Source organism: Macrosteles quadrilineatus, unplaced genomic scaffold (assembly GCF_028750875.1).
Source record: "Macrosteles quadrilineatus isolate MER2022 unplaced genomic scaffold, UCM_ALF_1.0 Scaffold_5__1_contigs__length_97177068, whole genome shotgun sequence".
In the NCBI taxonomy this organism is placed as follows: Eukaryota; Metazoa; Arthropoda; class Insecta; order Hemiptera; family Cicadellidae; genus Macrosteles; species Macrosteles quadrilineatus.
The window spans coordinates 84,994,385-85,009,756 of record NW_026542598.1 but is presented as its reverse complement, the minus strand read 5'-3'; the positions used below and the strand labels follow the sequence as shown (position 1 = coordinate 85,009,756).

Below are 15,372 nucleotides of genomic sequence, written 5' to 3'. Positions count from 1 at the left end.
AATAGGTAACAAAACTGACAATTTTCAAGGGAATATTTTTGTGAACCCCTAACCAGGAGGATGGAAATTTTGCTTAGTCTGCAGATTTGCTGCGGTGGAGGTATTTTTAATTTATCTTTTTCAGTATTTCAAGGTTTAGTAGCACCTTAGGAATCTCCTGTCTCTTTCATCATTTTACATAACTCAAAGCGAGCAATCTTATTTTAACAGAGACAGGGGACTATAATCTGGCTGAAATATTTAGGCGGTTTAAGGGGAATTTTACATATATCCCCCTCTCCACTTATTTGTCTAATAGCCTCTCCAGCTGATAACGCTTTGTTAGCAAATGTCAAAACAAATGAGTAATCATTTGTTGATGTTTTTGTTTACTATGTGGTTTGGTTTCTGTATAATTAAGTAATACAGTGTGATTTGAAATGGCAACTAAAGCTCCAGATATTTCAGTATAGACTAAAAAAATAGTGTTTAGTGTTTATCAAAACCTAAAGGATATAGTTAAGACCCATCCAAATGTTACAGTATTGAAATTATTCTCAAACACACAACAAGCTACTGCAGATGCATGCTCATTGTCACTTCGAAGTATTCAAAGAATTACCGCAGAAGGAAACAAAAATCCTATACATAATAATTGTAGGAACCAATTTCTATCATCTACAAAAAAGAAGCCTCATGAAAAGTGGATTACAGGCCTTGACGGCTTTGACAGAGATGTCGTGCGACGTACTGTATTAGAGTTCTATGATCGAGGAGAATATGTGACCTGTGATAAACTGAAGAATGTTTTAAGAGATAAAATCGGGTTTAGAGGGGGGCGAGACTCTATGCGGAAGGTTTTAAAAAAATGTGGGTTCACATTTAAGAAGTGTAATGATGGTAGGCGTTTTTTAATGGAAAGAAACGACATAGTAACAGCAAGATTAGAATTCCTCCGAAAAATGCATGACTTAAGAGAAGATCCACTACAGCGGCCTATAGTTTACCTGGATGAAACCTGGATTAACCAAAATCATTCAAAGAAATACATTTGGCAACATTCGTCAAACGAAGGTGGTTTGCGTGTCCCAATCGGTAAAGGTTCGAGATTAATCATTGTTCACGCCGGATCAGCAAAGCACGGTTTCATTGAAGGAGCTGAGCTGGTGTTTCAGTCCAAATTGGAAAAACAATGAAGATTGGAAATTCAGTGAAGATTGGAAAAACTACTAAGGTGACTACCACAAGGAAATGAACCACGAAGTTTTCACAGAATGGTTTGTAGATATGTTGAAACTCTTAGATGAGGGGTGTATTGTTGTTATGGACAATGCCAGCTATCACTCAAAACTGAAAGAAAAAATTCCCTCTTCAAAGACTAAAAAAAAGGACATTACAGAATGGCTAACCAGCAAAGGGATACCTCACAACCCGAGACACACTGTCAGAGAATTATTAAACATCGTCAGAAGTCACAGAAAGGAATATAAAAGATTCGAAATCGATGACATTGCTCTGTGGATGGGGCATGAAGTGGCGAGACTTCCCCCGTACCATTGTCAGTACAACCCTATAGAATTGATTTGGTCACAGGTGAAAGGGGAGGTGGCAGAGCAAAACAAAACTTTTAAGATTAAAGATGTGAGAAATTTACTGGAAGAGTCTATTAAACGTGTTACCGTTGAAGATTGGAAAAACTGCGTGCGACACAGTGAGAATATTCAGAAAGAGGACTTTTTAAAGGAAATAGGCATCCGTGATGACAACTTCCAGGAGGACAACTTTAATGGCAAGCCTACTCTGGATGGTTATGACTCAGCATTTGGAGCTCTGACTGATGAACTCAAGACTAAGAAATTCAGTGTGCTGATATGCTCCCCCATGGGTTGTGTGCGAGATTTTGTTCGAATTGAACATTTTTCAAGGAAAATAGTGGAGTTTCACAGGACCACTGGCATTCCAATCATAGTGGTAACAAAAGAACAACCTGGTGCTCAGAGAATACTTCACCATGGACTCTCCCATTCAGAATTTGTCCTTAAGCTGAGACAGAACATCCAGACATTATGCCCGGCAAGCAAACCAACAACTGTACCACTGACACTCTGCTCATCTCAACCGTCTTCGCAGCAACTACAACCACTATCTAGTTCTCCACAGCATCACTCACAACCAACTTCAACACAACTTCCTGCTGTTGGTCTTATCAGCCCCCGGTTGGTTCCAGGCGGTCTCAGCTATAACGAAGTTGTTAAGTCAAAACCATCGAGTGTTGTGAAAAAGCAGAGCAAATGTGTGGTGTCAAGTGTTGAGGGTGATCCATCAGTGTTAGAGTTAGATTCCTTTTTAGATGATAGTTCTCCTTTAATTTTAAACTGATTCATTCTGACAATGACCTTGTACCTGCTAAATTAAGTAACTTAGATAATTCTTTGCACAAAACAAATTCACTGGCTCAAAATAACAAACTAAAAGGTTTATGTAATCAATCTTTTTATTCAACTAACTGTGATTTAATAATGCATTACAATTGTCAAGGTTTAAATTTAACAAAAATTTCAGCTCTCAATTTATTTTTATCTGAGGCCAATTTGAATATTAAAGCTATATCTTTTAATGAACATTGGTTAGATCATAATTCAGCCTCTCTGTTAAATACAATCAATAATTTTAAATTGGCTAGTTCTTATATAAGAGAAAGTGGCTGTAGGGGCGGATCTTGCATATTAGTGGATAAGAACTGTAAATATGTAACAATAACACAGTTTTCCAATTTAAATGAAGACTTTATTTTTGAATGTTCTGCTATTGAACTTGTGGATTTTAATTCAGTTTTAATTTCTATTTATACAGTACCAAATTTCAACATAAGTAAACAGTTTTTAGATAGACTTGAAATTCTATTTTTGATAATACAGAAAAAATTAAAAAAAAATACTGTTTTTGTAACTGGAGATTTTAACATAGACATTTTAACGAATGACACATTCACAAGTAGATTTAAAGAAATTGTTGAATGTAATGGTTTTTGTTTTCAATTTGAGGAGCCAACTAGAATAACAAATACTTCATTTACTTGTTTGGATAATTTTATCACACCCAAAACGTTTAGTTGCCATTACAGGTTAAACACTGAGTTAGGTCTTTCTGATCACAATGCTATATTTATAAACCTTCCTAAGCTAGCCAAGTGTAAAACCATTAAGAATACTTCTAGTTCTTTTAAGAAAAGAATCATCTCTGATAGAAATACAGATGAATTTTGCAAATATCTACAGAGCACTAATAATAATTTTGTATTTAACCCCGCTTTAAACCCCAATGAAAATTACAATAGTTTTTTGAGAAATTTTTTATTATCTTTCAATCATATATTTCCTGTTAAATCGCTAAAAAAGAATGCTAAAACTAATAAATCTACTCTGAATTGGGTGACCCAAGGTATAAGAATTTCCAGTAAGAGGAAACGAGAATTGCACTTGGAAGCCAAGTTTAGTAGAAACCAAGAGTTTTTATCCTATGTAAAGCAATACAAAAAAATATTTAATAAAGTTGTAAAAAACTCAAAAATTCTCTCAAATAATAACCTAATTAGAAAATCTGAAAACAAGTCTAAGGCAGCTTGGCAAATTGTTAACAATGAACTGGGTTTAAACCGTACTCAAAGATACAAAATTGTTTTAAAAGATGATACAAACCAAACCACTGTTGATAATCCTGATGATGTAGCTAAGCTTTTTAACAGTTTTTTCTGTAATACAGTTATTAATCTGAATGTAGAAAAGGCTTCTGTCAATGGTGTTCATTCGTCTGTAAAATCATACTGCAGTGATGGTGGGGTTACATTGTGCAATCTTAGCCCCACTAATAAAGATGAAATAAAAAAGATTATCCTTTCTCTAAAGAACAAAATTTCGGTAGGCTGGGACGAAATCCCAATTAAATTGATCAAATCTGCTGCTGACATTATCTCCGAACCCTTATCTCTTATTATAAATCAGTGTTTAAAGAATGGTATTTTTCCGGATCAACTCAAGTACTCCCAAATTTCTCCCGTTTTTAAGAAAGGTTCAAAATCAGATATTAATAACTACCGTCCAGTATCAGTATTAAGTAATTTTTCTAAAATATTTGAAAAAGTAATAAGTTATAGACTAGTTAATTATTTTGAAAGTAATAATTTATTTTACAATAAACAATTTGGTTTCCGAAAAAACTTAAGCACAGTTTCTGCTCTTACTCAGTTTGTTAATGAGATTGCAGAGGCCTTGGACAGGTCTCAGGCCACAGCAGGTGTTTTCTGTGACCTGTCTAAGGCTTTTGATTGTGTGGATCACTCACTCCTGTTGCTAAAACTTATTGATTATGGGATTGGGGGAAGTTGCTTTTCTTTAATACAATCTTACCTTTCTGAAAGAAAACAAAGAACTTTAATTTTAGAAGATAACAACAAACATTATTCACCATGGGAAATTATATCCACAGGTGTTCCCCAAGGCTCAGTATTGGGCCCACTTTTTTTTCTTATTTACATTAATGATCTTCCAAAAGCTATTAATAAAGAACTAATTCTTTTTGCCGATGACACTACTGCTTTGATCAAAAATAATAATACAACTGAAATGTTTTCTTCTCTGCAAAGTGTGGTTAAGGACATGGAGCAATGGTTTTTAGAAAATGGGTTAAAACTTAATGTTGAAAAAACAAATATTATTAAATTTTCTACTAGACACAAAAATATGGAAAACTGTTCCTTTAATTTAGTTGAAGCTCATAAATTCTTAGGGGTTTACGTAGATGACGCAGTTAAATGGGATTCACATTTGAATTATTTACGTAACAAAATTAGGTCGATATCATCTTTATTCATACATTTAAGGGACTGTGTTTCTATTGAGACACTTAAAGTAGTTTATCATGCTTATGTGGAGTCAGTGTTAAGATATGGCATAATTTTATGGGGTCAAGCTACTGGTATTAAAACTTTATTCAGGTTACAAAAACGTATTATTCGTATTATTACCAACTCTCATCCACGCAGTTCTTGTAAGAAACATTTTCAAAATTTAAGAATTCATACATTAACGGGGTTGTATATACTAGAATTATTAAATTACATACATTCAGTTAAAAATGAGCTACCAGAAACAATACATTTTAATCACAGGTATGAAACCCGAAATGAAAATATATTTAGACTCCCCAGACACCGTTTGACCCTATATGAAAAATCTCCATTGTACGCTGGGCTGAGATTGTACAATGTGCTTCCGCCATGCTATAAGTCACTAAGCAAAACCAAATTTAAAGATACAATAGATAATTTTCTTATTGACAAGGCTTTTTACTTAATTGAAGATTTTTACAGAACTACAATTTAGAATTTTTTTTTTTTTTAAGTGTTTAGTTTTAAGTTAAAAGTTTTAATTTTAAATATTTTATGTATGGATTTAATTTTGACAATGCACCTATTCTAAATGTTATGACATGTATGGAATGTTTTGTGCAAATAAAGTCTATGTCTATGTCTATGTCTATGTCCAGCGTATCGTAGTTGATCTCCGGAACGACACAACTGACAGCGACAGTACCGATGACATTGATATGGAGAGCACAGACGGAATCGAATTCTAACAATATTGAAAACCGTGGCAATCAAAGGGTTAATATTGATTGTAGAATAATAATGTAAATGTTGTTATAATATACCAACATCAACGACTTTAATGACTAATAATGTTATATTAGAAATTAATTATTTTGTTTAGTTACTATTTTAATTAAATTATTTTTAATACTGCTAATGAAAATATTATTCTAATTTAGCTTTGATAGCTTTTAAATTTGAGCTGTAACCTTTTGATCTTTTAATTTTATTTTTTTAATATTGCTCAAATTGAGCAGTTTACAACGCCGAAAAAATGTCACCGCGAGTCCACAGACTCGCTGTAACAAATCTGCGGGATCGCTTTCAAAGCGATCTTTTGAAAACGTAACACTGATTCGCTCACTTATAAATACGTAAGTCCACGGGCTCACTTTTCCAATCCATGAGCAGAAATGAACCTTTGAGATCGTTATTGGTTGTATAGTGGTGTTTATAGGTGATTATAGCTCGATTGAAAATAGAAAAGTGGATATATATCCACTTTTCTGTCGAGCAGGTAAAAAGAATAAATAACAACTTTTTTTAATGGTGATGGATCTCTATAAGTCTTTAGTTACTCAGTGATCTAGTCACTGGGAGAAAAATGCTCCGTCAGAAACCTAGTACGTCACGGACTCCTTTTGCGTACTGGACGTTTGTGATAGGCGTCATTGCGTCCATTTATTTGTTTGTTAAATTCAAGTTCAGGTTATTTATCTGTATATTTAACCTATATTTTGTTATAAAAAGAGCTATATTTTTTAAGTGTTACAGTAATTTAGTTAGTTTTTTTTATGGTTTTCTTAACTGTGTATGCTATACTAAACAAACTTTTAAATCAAGACGAATTTGATAACATTTTTCGCGTCACATATAATAGCTACAAACACAGATTTCAGTGCCTAAATTTAGAAATTTTAGTATGGAATACCCCCTAGGCCCCCAGGATATAATTTGAAAATCAGCCTTTTCCAATCAAAAAACGTCTAATTCCAACCATGTATAAGGCCTGTATGAATTAGGTAAAAATGAAAAATAGAAGTGGTTTGTTTACGTCTTATACATAACAGCAAACAGCTGTCTTGGTCAGTTCCAGTGGAGGGGATAAGAGTTCTTCCCCTTAAACCGCCTAAATATTTCAGCCAGATTATAGTAGGGGCATAGAGGGGGAATTTTACCTCCCTTTCTAACAACATGTGTTAAACAGCCATTTCGGACTTTTTAAAGTCAATGGTTTATGATAGGTTACATAAATTCCTTAACACACAACATATGCTTACACAAAATAAAAACACAGATGGATGTGTTGGGTGTAAACAAAATAAATAAGGTAAAACAAAAAAGTGGTTAAGTTTAAATTAAGTGATAAGTGAGTTAAGACAATGTATTGACTTGTGAATAATGTATTTTAAAAACTTGTTCATAAGTGGATGGTGTAACTCAAAAAACCTTCTGATTGTGAAACATCTGAAAACTGATTTAGAAACAGAGCCTTCCACAAGAGAAGGTTAAAGATTGGCAACCTTTATCTCTCAACACGGGGAGCTACGAGAGAGTAAGTACTGTAGAACCAGAAGTTAGAGTAAAAACTAAAATACATTATTGTAAATATGTTTTCTTTTTTAAGCTTAGACTAGATGTAGGTCTGTTGTGGTAAGTCTATAAAACATTACAATAAAATAACCCGGTCAATTATTAGGCCTACTCTTGCTACTATAATTAACAATAATGTTAATTTTTTTATGTTGAGTTATGAGAAAAAGAGGTATATTTTTATTCATTTTTCCGTTAAAACGTTTAAAACGTGATTCGGGTGTTATACTTGGTAATCACCAAAGTAAACGTGTCGGGAAAATTAGACTCGGTCGAACACCAGAGTCGATACGGGGTTTCTTAAATCAAATTTAAGTAAGACGGTTCGGGGTAACGGAATAAGTCGTACGTAAACCGTTTTGGCAACTTAAATGATTTCCGAAGCTGGTTTAAGACAAAAGGTAGTGTGCTCGTACGTGAAAAAGTGTGCTGGGTGCGTGCGACTGCGGCACAATAAAGTAAAAATAATAAAACTTCTCTAAAATGAGATTAAACTAAATAAACTTGGTAGCACACTAACCTGATGCCTTAGAATTCTACCAGGAACGGGGGAAATCTTTAATTGACCAGAATTTCGTAAGTTAGGACTGTTGGATTTATCTCCAAACAGCTGGCGTACTGACGGTTCGGTAGCGGGTGGACGACTGACCATGAGGTCTGCTCTTCTGGTCCTTCTTCGCCATCGCCCCTGGCGGCGGGGTAGGTAACTAGCGTCCTCCCCTCTACGATGACGTAGGACCCCTGCCTCTACAATGCCGCTGAGAACGCGGGCGCGGCTTACCCCGAACGTTGAAAATTATAATATCTTAAAATGAAAATCGGGTTTTTACCCCTTGACGGGTTTTGGGCCGTTACAATTGTAGAATGTTAATTTTACATAAACACTATTTAAACAGATTTATTACGGCACATCAATCATTAAGCTCATGACGCAGAATCTTTGCAAAGGTGTGTGCAACTATTTGTACACTTGTAGATGTGTGCACTCTTTTTTATTCACTGACTCACTGTAGGTGGTTGGTGTTGAAGGTTCCCACCCAACAGAACATTGACTCTCAACATTTAATTCCAAGAATTTTAAAACATTGGAAAAAGAGTGGTTTTGAAATGTAAACTAGTTAAATGTGTCGTACAGTAGGTATATTTGAAAGAAAATTTTGAACTACAGTAATTCCTTTTTTGTTAATCCCATTCTCCTCAGTTCTTCTGAATGTTCGACCTTTTTAATGAACACTCAGCCTTTTTATTGCTAAAACTCCAAATTGAAGTGTGTTGAGTATGTTAAGGGTTTTGAAACAGTCAATTATTGTGGAAGCATTGGTGTCAGCAATTGGAAACGGTTGATCTAAATGTTTTCAATAAATAAAATCAACATTTTAGTCAACATGACAAAGATATAATTGTTTTAAATTTAAATTACAGTGTGGTTCTCATTTACTTTCATTTTTCTTTATTTTTTATCTCAAAAAGTTCAAATTCTCATCATATTTTTCAACAATTGCATTTCTTTATTTATTATTTTAATTTGTCTTGTATTTTCAAGTATCGATGCCTGGTGTGTGGAGAAATCCTTCGAAGCAATCGTCCGGACGCTCTGATACAACACTTACGCCGGAGACACCCGTTTATCAACGTCAGACAACCTTCTCCTACAGCGGTAGGTATTTGTAAAGGGTCTGATTTACACAGTACCAGTATCAGTGTGTAGTGTCATTGACTATATACTGAAGTAGACGTTTCATCTATATGGACCAGCGTACGTAGTTTGTGTGAGCCAGTCACATAATGCAGTGACAAAAACTCTATTTTCTACCTTATTTTTTGTGACTGGCCAAGTTGATGGGTCATAACAGTTGCTATAGCTCACAATAAGTAATACCATTAGTTTTAATTTGTAAAAAAGATTGTGTATTCAACAGAAATCAGTAATTTAGATCAGCACAATCTGTCAGTGGCTCACATCAAGAAAAATTTACTGCTCTAAAATACCTTTGCAAAATGTGATAAAGAATATGACATGTACATTCATCAAAATAACAATACACTGCAAAGTAAACGGTTGTATTCATGCTTATAAAAATACCAATGTTATTTATTTTAATTTGACGCTGTAACATTTCTTGATGAAATTGTAATAAAGCTATTGTCTATTGTCTATTGTATATTTTTACAATCAGACCAATCTGGATGGATGGCTGGTGCATTCCAACAAGATAATTTCGCATCTAGGAGATTCTTCAGAAGGTAGTAACAAAAACAACTACTTCTACTATGAATAATTTTACTTTCTATTCAATAAGCTCCCTTTTGTAGGATCAACATATAAAATTACATATTTTAAGTACCTTTAACCGTTAATGTACAGGGAGTTTATAGGATGTCTGTTTTTCCTACAGGTAAGAAGACCATGCCCCCCGCCATGTCCACTGCCCCAGGTCCCCCGCAGTTGTCCTTGCCCCCCGATGATGTCTTCACCCCCGAACCCACCACCTTGTGCCCCGTGTCCTCGCCCCTGTATGCCCCCACCACCATGTCCCTGTCCACCCCCACCTTGCCAACCCTGTCCTCTCCAACCTCGCCCCCCACCAGCTCCCAACCCCCCGCCACCATGTCCGGCCCCCTGCGCTGTAAATTGTTGGCCCCCGTCGCAGGGAGATTACTGCAGAGCCATGGAGAAACAGAAGAGGAAGGAGTATCGGACAAAGTACAAATGCACTGGTGAGATTGCATAAATGTTTTGTTTTTCCCTCGTATGCTAGGCTATTGCCCGGTATCATTTTTCGCATTACTTCAGGCTAGACCTAGAGGTTCTGCATTATCACTTATAAAATCCATTGGTGATTTTGTGGGGATTTGAACCTAGGACCTCAGGGTCTGAAATCCTACCAGGGTCCTATCAGTGGCTGTTGAACCGTCTACGTGGTTGGCAAACATCTTTCTTTTAAAGTACCTACATTTTTAAACTAAAACTATAAATTCAATTCTGGACTAAAATCAAAAGTAAAAAGTCTGAAATCTGAAATTCACCCACAAACCTTATTGTATTTTTTTCCAAATGGTACTTTTTACTTCTAACCTTAAAATTTTTTTGCTGAAGGCCATTAAGAATAACCACGATGACTATCACTAACTTTATGAATACCTTTGGTTCCCAAAGAAGATGACACTCTCCAGTGATTCAATCTTAAAATACATATGAAGAAAACTGTACGAAGAGATTACACTGAACAAATTACCTAGTTAATAATCACTATTCTTTGTGAGGGAATTAAGTGTCACCAATTAATGAACACATAACTAAAATCACCTGGAACAATGATGATTTTAATGATGAAATTGATGTTTGTTGACAGTGGAGTCATGGCGGCCGGGTTGTACCAAGGTTGTTTGCCCGTGTTGCGGTTGCGAAGCTCAGCCTGTCATTCGCAGACAACGCAACCAACTCGCCAGCAGCTCTCTGGGTGCCTGCTTGATGCTCGGGTTGGTATAACTGTTACGTTCTAAAACTTAAAACATTTTGGTGCAAATTTTGCAGTTGTAAAACATGTTTTTATGAAAAATCTACTGTTTGTTTGACGTTTGTCTAAACAGCATATTATTGATGAAGGGGAGGCACATGTTGGCCAGCATTTGAATATATTTTTTTAACATTGTCTTTAGGAAATAATTATAAAATATCTTTTATGAACAAGATTCTATGAATGTGTACCTCCTATTAAAGTTTGAACAAAGCTACACAGATCATCTCACTCCATTCTGTACTCATACTTCGCTCATATTTGTGTTCAAAAACACACATACAGTATGTAGGGTCACCAACTCAATGATTGATGATTGATTTTATGCTTTATGTTATTGTTAATACTTTTAGAGGTTTAAATTTGTTAGCCATGTTATGAGGGGAAATGTAAGAGGAATTAATGTAGTTGTTCCTAACAAATTAAGTTATTCTTCCTGTTTTTGTTCAAATGCAAGTTTCAAACTGTATTACACTGTTTTACCAAATGGTAAGAGCTGGCTGGCTGATCAGTAGGAAAGCAAAACAATGCACGTTGAGTTGTTGTCCAAATTAAATTAAATCATTTGTTGTTAATAAACATGATGCAATAATTTGTTGGGAGGAAAAAGTTCTTTTAGGAATACATTAGAGACAGAAATGGGTACACATCTAACTCACCAAAGAAAAGAATTTCATGGAGTTTAATTGTACAAGAAAAGTTCAAATCAAAAGAATAGCAATTTTTTGCCCCTCCAATTCCTATTGAGATTAATAGGGAAGATGTGCTTCTGAATAAAAGCAATCCTTATTGGAGTGAAAAACAAAACAAGTTGTGAAATGTTTGTGTACTAAACTGCCTGGAACACAGTCACTTTTATAAATGGGCCTGGGACCCAGGGGCGCAAGAGGTTTTAGGTTTGATGGTGGCAAGGAACATAATAAAAATTCCCCCACAATGTAGGTGAAGAGGGCCGCGATTATCTCACAGACCATAGGCACCTCTAATACACAATGCCGGAATATCGATCTGGCAACGCCGCACTCACCCGCCGCCTGGATCCGGCACTCAAGCTAGGCTACAAACATCAATGAGAGTATTGCTGCTCTGTATCAATGAATGAAAATATGTAAATGACATATATAAGTGGATTTTAGGGTACGGTAAAATGGCAAAATTAGAATCTAGCTTGTTTAATTAGTGAAAAAATGCAACATACCACAATATTTCTAGGACTAAAAATAGAAACATAATATTTTTTGTTGCATTTATCATATTGTAAGTACGATGAGTGTGGAAATGCATATTTCCTACAGTTACCTAACAATGTACATGTTCTCTCACTGATTTGAGAAAGCAAAGTGGCCAATTAGCTCATCAGTGAGACAATGTTAACATTGTCCCACTCGAATTGCTTTGTCTCACTCCAGATTTGCAATGTGAAGGCACGTTTCCTTACCAATTTATTTGTTTTATGGTAACTGTAGGAAAAATATAATGTGCAACTCGAGTGCAAAGTGCAATCGCCTCACTCGAGAAACCATTCCTCCATAGTAAGGATTTCTCTCGAGTGAGGCAATTGCTCACTTTGCTCACTAGTTGCACAAATAACTATTTCCTATGTTAATCTGTACTATTATAACAAAATCTAATGGTTTCTGTCTAATTGTATGTTATTCAATATCGTAAAAACTACTAGACCGACTGGGTTTACATTTTACAAAAATATAGCTACTTTACCAAGAATGGTAATAGGACTATTACCACTTCGATATTGATCATTAGAAATAAGACTCCCATTGCAAATGGATTTGAAGAGGCTAACATCTGATCCAAAAATTTGTTCAAATAAAATCAATTTTCAATTTTAAATAGGAGTATTAGGTTTTAGCATTAACACAGATACAGATGAAGTCATCCCATCCATATGGATCAGCTTTCACCAATTTTTTTACTAAAAACTAATGTAGTTGTGTGAGCCAGTCACAGAATGCTCTAGTGTCTAAAACTCTATTTTGTACCTTATTTTTTGTTACTGAAATAGTTACTGGGTCAAAACAATTGCTATAGCTCATAATAAGTCATTCTATCAGTTTGACTTGGTAAAAACCATCATGTAATTGGCAGAAATCAGTAATTTATATCAGTGCAATATATGGTGGCTCACATCAACTAAGACAAATTTGATCAAAAACCTAGCGACAACTTTAACATGGGGTGGAATGTCTAGTTTTAGTCAACCTGGAACCAGCTACAACGAAATTTGAAGTTTTCATTTCTTGTTTGACGGCATACTGACTAAATAATTTATTTTCTTTGTATAATTACTAAGCAAACATTTGCCATTTTATAAAAAATTGTAGAAGCTAGGTATCCATATGGCTTTCCACAATATCAATTGATTTTTTATCACAAAAACATTCAGACTGGAGTCTGAGACTCTGATCCTTTTATTGTAAGAGGGTGTATTACATATTTTACTAGTACTTAAAGAAACACTGGTTTATTTCTTTGAAGTGTTAGTTATATAAGTTATTTTAATCACTTAACAACAGCATTTATCAATAAGATTCAAAAATAAATTTTTAGGATATAGTGTAGTTTTAACATCCTCACCTAAAATTTTCTTCTCGTGTTTATATTTACACGAATCATTGTCTTTATTCTTATATTTGTTTGCAAATCTAAGCTCATATTCGTGAAAATGTTTCACGCAAACACGAGAACTGTTTTAAGGTGTCTAATTTGACCAAAGAATAGCAGGAAGCCATTGTTGCTTACCTGGCGGGTCACTTAGAATCTTAAAACACTGTATTGTTTTATTAAGTTTTAATTGAGCTTTTGTAATCAATTATCAATTATCAATCATTGAGATGGGGACGCCACCTAGGTGCGTATTTTAACCCAAATATGAGTGGAGGATGGGTGTAGAATGGAGTGTGATGACCTGTGTAGCTTTGTTACTGACTATGATCAGCAGGTCCATTAGTCAGGATCATTTATTTAAAGCCCAATGATCAGGAACAGCTGGGTCCAGTTTCGAACCATCAAAAAGCTACTGACTTTTCTCAGGATCGAACTGCGACCTTTTGATTACCAGGCGAGCACTATAACCACTCAGCTACCCAGCCATTAGTAATTACTCTTGCACCCAGATACAACACATCTGTCTGGCATGTTGTTAAATTTTAAGATAAATGTCATTACTAATGATTAAAGGTAGTAAAAGCGTGAATAAGTAAGTCGGTACGCGACTCCTCCATTCACTGTAATGGTAAGACGATCGCGCATCAAGACTCAGATGGGACGTTGCCAGTTTTCACTCGCCACGGCCTTGTGTACTGAAGGCTATGCACAGACCCATAGCACATCACATCGCAGGCCTGGCCTGGAACTCTTTTCTCCTCCATTCTTTTATAGCATTTGCAGAATAACTTTGACCAATAGTGAACATAACCTAATTTCCCCTTGTTGACAGTTGTTGGCCGTTATCCTTCCTACCGTTCATGCTGTGCGAAAGTACGGTGGTCAACCTGTATTGCGCCCAATGCAACAACTTCCTCGGAGCCTACAACCGCAAGGAGGGTTGCATCGTGGATGTCGAGGCACAACTGTGCAACCCTGGCGTTGTTCCTAACTTCCCCTCCATACCGCACTGATCATTACACTCTGTTACAAATCAGATGTTTAGTAAATTGTTTGTATTTATTTTACAAAAAGATTACTTGGGAATGTTTTAAAGTGATTGTGTGTATTACAATAGTTATTGTTGCAAAGTGTTCATTTATCATAATTTTAAGCTAATTAACAGTATTGTAAAGCAAATATTAAAAGTCTTCTGAGCCTCGACACTCTAGCTCGCAAAACAATTAAAAAAACTCTAAACTCTTTAAACAATTTCTAATCCCACAGTTTACTATATATTTAAATTACAATCACTCTGGTGTTTGAGCAAATATTTTGATATGGTAAATAACTCTTCAGCGGCTTTTTGAAATCAACAAAATTAACACATTACTCTTATGGTGGGCAAATCCAAGTTGGCTGTTAGCTTCCATGGACTCCCTTGGAGAAATATTAAAACAACAAAGAACATTTTTAGTCCCAGTTTACTAGACATTTAAATTATAATCACTTTGATGTTTGAAAAAATATTTTTGGAAGGTAAATAACTCTTTATCAGCTATTTGAAACTATCCAAGATGGCCGCTAGCCTCCAAGGAGTAAACTATATTTTAAGTACCGGTAATTAAATCAAAGAATTGATTCTAGGTATTTTCAACTTTCAGAAGAAAAAAAACTTCCAGAGAAAAGAATATATCACATTCAGAACAAAGTTTCATTGTTGAAACATAACACAATAACACTGTTAGGTAAATTTTGAAATGGCTAAAAACCTTCGTCAATAAAGTTATAGTCAATTACTTAGATTTTATACTGCTTTTGAACTTGGTGAGTAAGGATATATTTCAGCATAAAAAATCCATTGATTAAAAAACAAGTTTTATTTATGAAATTATGTGAAAATCTTAAACTAACATATTGTAGTATTGCAAAAATTAGGAAATGTTTCCCATAAAGCTATCACAATTAGTAGGAATAACTCAATGATATAGTATCTACTAGAGTAGTAGTTTACTACCAAAAGGCATTTAA

At 34.9% G+C, this 15,372-nt stretch overlaps 1 protein-coding gene across 1 annotated transcript; it reads left to right on the top strand.

The window, feature by feature from the left end:
• Positions 1–8,768: 8,768 nt before the first annotated feature.
• Positions 8,769–14,478, top strand: LOC128995347 (uncharacterized). The gene is made up of 4 exons (XM_054420334.1): positions 8,769–8,876; positions 9,616–9,937; positions 10,573–10,699; positions 14,195–14,478. Exons 2-4 carry the CDS (start codon positions 9,682–9,684, stop codon positions 14,373–14,375), a joined length of 564 nt encoding a protein of 187 aa, XP_054276309.1. The 5' UTR covers positions 8,769–8,876; positions 9,616–9,681; the 3' UTR covers positions 14,376–14,478.
• The last annotated feature ends 894 nt before the right edge of the window (positions 14,479–15,372 follow it).

Bases quoted from the DNA above. Each gene is read 5' to 3' on its own strand.
- LOC128995347 (XM_054420334.1), top strand. From the start codon at position 9,682: ATGATGTCTTCACCCCCGAACCCACCACCTTGTGCCCCGTGTCCTCGC. The intron at 9,938-10,572 runs GTGAGATTGCAT...GTTTGTTGACAG, and splicing joins GACAAAGTACAAATGCACTG to TGGAGTCATGGCGGCCGGGT. The intron at 10,700-14,194 runs GTTGGTATAACT...CCTTGTTGACAG, and splicing joins GGTGCCTGCTTGATGCTCGG to TTGTTGGCCGTTATCCTTCC.